At 33.6% G+C, this 4,410-nt stretch overlaps 1 protein-coding gene across 1 annotated transcript; it reads left to right on the top strand.

Moving 5' to 3' along the window:
- The first annotated feature begins 267 nt into the window (after nt 1-267).
- On the top strand, nt 268-2,820 carry LOC107961859 (trafficking protein particle complex subunit 6B). The gene is made up of 4 exons (XM_016898021.2): nt 268-623; nt 1,478-1,595; nt 1,675-1,894; nt 2,563-2,820. The coding sequence occupies exons 1-4, from the start codon at nt 472-474 to the stop codon at nt 2,589-2,591; spliced, it is 519 nt and encodes a 172-aa protein (XP_016753510.1). The 5' UTR covers nt 268-471; the 3' UTR covers nt 2,592-2,820.
- The last annotated feature ends 1,590 nt before the right edge of the window (nt 2,821-4,410 follow it).

Raw genomic sequence — 4,410 nt, 5'->3', positions numbered from 1 at the left:
AAATAATTAATATAGATTAAATCCTAAACTTTAATAAGAGTGAGGGATTTATACTAAAATTTTATCAGTATGTTATACTAAAATACTGCTCCACAATGCCTAAATATATTAATGGTAGGTTTAGATGAGCAATTGGGTGCGGTGTGACATGTTTAGCTTGTTTTTCGCCTCACACTTTAACATCGCTATCATATCTAATATCACTGTTATCACTATTTTTATACTAACTGTAGATAAACGTGCCATCCATCTAAACCCGCTCTAAATTAGATTTATTTTTGGACTATCAGTTGAAACTCTTCTTAGAAATACTGCTTTCAAAACCCGGCCCAAATAGTAGGATCCATTACCTTTAAATTTAGCCTCAAAATATTAAATTTAAATCAAATAAAGATTGGAAAAGCGAAATAGATTTTAGAGAGAAACTGCTTTCTCCTTTCTTCCTGTTGGAGAGATTAGTAAAAACCAAAAATGGGGAGAGAAGTATCAGAAAGCTGCATTGATAGCCTACTAATCGAAATGGTTTCCACATATTGCAACCGTTTTTACGCCAATAAGCCTGAGCTCGCTGCTCGTCGGATCGAAGCCATTGGGTATCAGGTTGGCCACCAGCTCTCTGAACGGTGAACCCTTCTTCATCTTATCAATAATCCAATTTCCCCATTTTTTAGTTAATTCGTATATTTATGAAGCTGATCGCTCCATTTCAATTATATTTTTGTCAAATTTGTATTTTATAAAGTGAATTTTAGTTTAAGTTATTGTGTTTTAATGTCTTCTTTTTGGATCTGAGGGAGTGAAACCCCCTCCCCCCACATATATTGAGTTAATTTGAGTGGAATTTCTAAAACCTAATTCTAATTTTTTGATCTTTATTCTACTATAGATATTATGATGCGGTAAAAGGAAGGGTCTTAGTTTTCTTTTGTATGATAAAACTTTTATGATCGAGTAGTGTTCTAAGTGCGCGAGGATTTGAAGTTTTGATTGTTGATGCTAACTGATGCAATGGTTTGGCTTTTATAATTTCGGCATTGCTTGTGATTGTTGCTATGACTATCTTAGTAATTAGTTTCACCTTTAGTATGCCGTAATGCAAGGTAAATACTATGGCGAAAAGGAACTGAAAATATTTTATTTGCAATTTGTTGAGAACATAGTTAACATGTATGCATTTGAAGGTAGTTAGAATCAGGGTATTTTTCTGGACAAGATTTATTTTTCAACTTTTTATGTGATGAGCCCTTTAAGTTTGTTGCTATACATTGCACTTGACATCAAAATTTGATATAAAATGGGGCCTTTAAGAATTGCGATGGTAGTAGCAGTTCTTAATATATTTGGTGAAATGCATTTTGATTTCTTGGGTAGATTAATTAATGCAAGTTATGGTTCGAAAATGGATTGTTCCTGATATCCATTCATTAGCAAAGTTAAGATGCTAATTGTTGTAGTGACAAAGCTTAGTTATTGCCAGGTACACGATGGAGAGGCCACGTTTTAGTGATCATTTAGAGGCAATCAAGTTCATCTGCAAGGACTTTTGGTCTGAACTCTTTAAGAAGCAGATAGACAACTTGAAGACAAATCATAGAGTATGTTTAGGAGCTGAAGCTGACCAAAACCTGCATGCTATGATGAAGTTTTATGAAATGGTTTAAACTTGTCTTGTAGGGTACCTTTGTATTGCAAGATAATCGTTTTCGTTGGCTTACACGCATGTCAATTGATCAATCACCTGAAAATGGAGCATCTGAAGAGCCTTCTATCATGGCTGATGAGAAGGCTGTGGAAAGCATGCATCTATATTTTCCATGTGGAATCATCAGGGGAGCTCTTTCAAACTTGGGAATACCTTGTGCAGTTTCCGCTGACATATCCAACCTTCCTGCATGTGAGTAACTCGCTTGATGATTGCTATTTGCTGTATAACACTTTTTATGTTGTAAACATTTACATGTTTTTAGATAATGAAATTATAAGTGATTTTGAGTCAGATAATGATAACATCACATGCCACTTTAGGAACTTAACCAATGTTATTTAATACATGAAGCCTATTCAATTTTGGTTTCCTTAATTATAACATAAGTAATGTTAAGCTATGTTGCTCTGACTTATTGTTTTTCTTGAAATGCTTGTGTTCGATGCTCGTACCTGACATGGGCACAGGAAATTGACCCTCCAAAAATCTTTCAAATTAGTAAGAAACTTGGTAAAACTCAACGTACCTGTCTCAGGCACATACCTATATTTGAGACATATCTAAATTTGAGTAACTTAGATGTTAAGTGACTTTTGTATTGTAGAAACTTGAAAAAGGTTGATTTAACGATGATATATATAATACTATTTACTTCATTTGATGGATCTTTGTTTTTTAATGCAACTTTTGAGTTTCCACCCTTGTTTGTTGATACTAAATCAATGATGATAACCTGTTTCCAGAAGAAATTTAAACATAATGTTAGATATTTGAACAGATTTAACTGTTCCATTTTATTTGTTTAATTTTAATTCATGTAACATGTAAACTTTTTGAGACTTCAAATCTTGCTTCAGGTTCATTTGTCATCCGAATAAAGGCTTGATGAACATATTAAATGAAATGGGGCACCAATTATTGGGTTTTCAAACATACTCATGATGAAAGAAGATGGTGAGAACTACTAGAGTCCCATTTAGAATATAGATGCTATGGCTACTGTTTTTTTGTTTTTGGTTTGTTGATGTTATGGTGTTACTTTTGAAGAAATTATGTGGCAAATAGACATTTGGAATATTTGTATATGGATGTTGGTAAACCTTTGTTGTTGGTGAGATTGCTTTATTGAATTTTTTTTTTCTGTGCATATAACCGTGACTTTAAGCAACGCCCTTCTTTTGTTGAACTCACATTTCATTGAAAAGGATCTGTGACTTATACCTCTATTTGCTAGACTCTGATTTGAGTTCTGCAAAACAATTCATGCCAAAGATTTGGTTGTTTTGACTAACCACTGTTCCTCTCCCAGCGTTGCAATTGGCGGCGCATATATGTTTTCTTTGTTTCGAGTCTGAATTCTCCATTCATTCCTCTGGTTCTCCGTTTTTGAATTTTGTAAGGCCCTCAACCACACTCCATGGTTGCTCCTTTATACCAACATTTCTTCATTCCTGTGTCCCAATCCCAATCTGCTGTATAGGTAGTGAAAATCGGGTAGCCCCTCGTACTTAAAGGTGATTGCAATTGGTGTTTTGTTTTACTGTTTTAGGCTGAATATGGTTTTCTAGATTTCTTCTTCCTCGTTGAAATCCATTTCTGTTAATTCCGGGAACATTGATCCTATTTTAACAGCGTTTTCATTTCTAATCTGGTTTATAGGGATGTTATGTACATGAATTCAGAACTTGAAAGTCAAGAAGTCGATCTCTTCAAGGATGACTTCTAGTGGTCATTCCTTTAGCTAAAGATGATAATACATCACTGACCATGGACTTGCTTAACTACTCGTTTTCTATCTACTACCTCCTTGAAAGCAGTTTTTTTTTGCCGAATTTATTTTATGAAGCTAGTTTTTCATGTTTAGTTTTTATTACCATGTATAAATTCAAAACATACAGCGTGCCTGGTTCACGTAAATAGTGATTTCATTCGGGCTCTATTCCGTGCAGGGGCAAAGTTAGGAAATTTTTTATTGGTGTCGAAATTAAATTATATATTTTTACGATAGTAAAAATATAATTTCACTATTTTAATAGTATCTTTATAATTTTTAGAGGATTAAATTAAACTTTTATTATTTTTGAGAGTCGTGTAATTTTATCATTATTAATTTAAAATTTTATAAATTATAAAAAGTTTAAATGAAAAATTTTCTATTTTGGGGACTGATTCCATTCTCAATAATAGTCATTTGGTTAGAAGGAATGGTCAATTAATAAAATAGTTTATTTCCACCTTATTATCCCTTTGCCTGTAACCAGGAACGGCTATTACAAGTGTGCATAGAATAGCCAAAATATTTTGTTGGTCATTTTAGCCCTGCCAAGCAGCAAAGAATGAAGGAGAAGGAGAGAGGAGACTACTGCCACCACTGTCTGGTGGGTTTAGAGGCACTTTTTTCGGCGATCAACCCACTAGAGATTTTTTTCTTTTAAATTTCAGAAAAAAATCATAATATTATGCAGAGTGCAAGCACAAAAAGAAGTGTACATCTCGATAGTGGAATTTTATTAGATTTTTGAAGTTTTTCAATGGGGTTTATGATTGGATTTACTCGTTTAGAAGAAGATTTAGGAAAAACTAAAAAGAAGATAAAAAAGAGAAGGTGAAAATCTGTTTGAGGTGAATTTTTGGAGCCAAAAAGCTTTTGGCCAATAGTGGTGGAGGTCATGCACGACACCTCTTTCACCGGAAATTGGGTTTGC

This window comes from Gossypium hirsutum, chromosome A11 (assembly GCF_007990345.1).
Source record: "Gossypium hirsutum isolate 1008001.06 chromosome A11, Gossypium_hirsutum_v2.1, whole genome shotgun sequence".
NCBI classification, from domain to species: Eukaryota; Viridiplantae; Streptophyta; class Magnoliopsida; order Malvales; family Malvaceae; genus Gossypium; species Gossypium hirsutum.
Note: the sequence above shows the minus strand (reverse complement) of the source record. Positions and strands in the feature narration are given on the sequence as shown.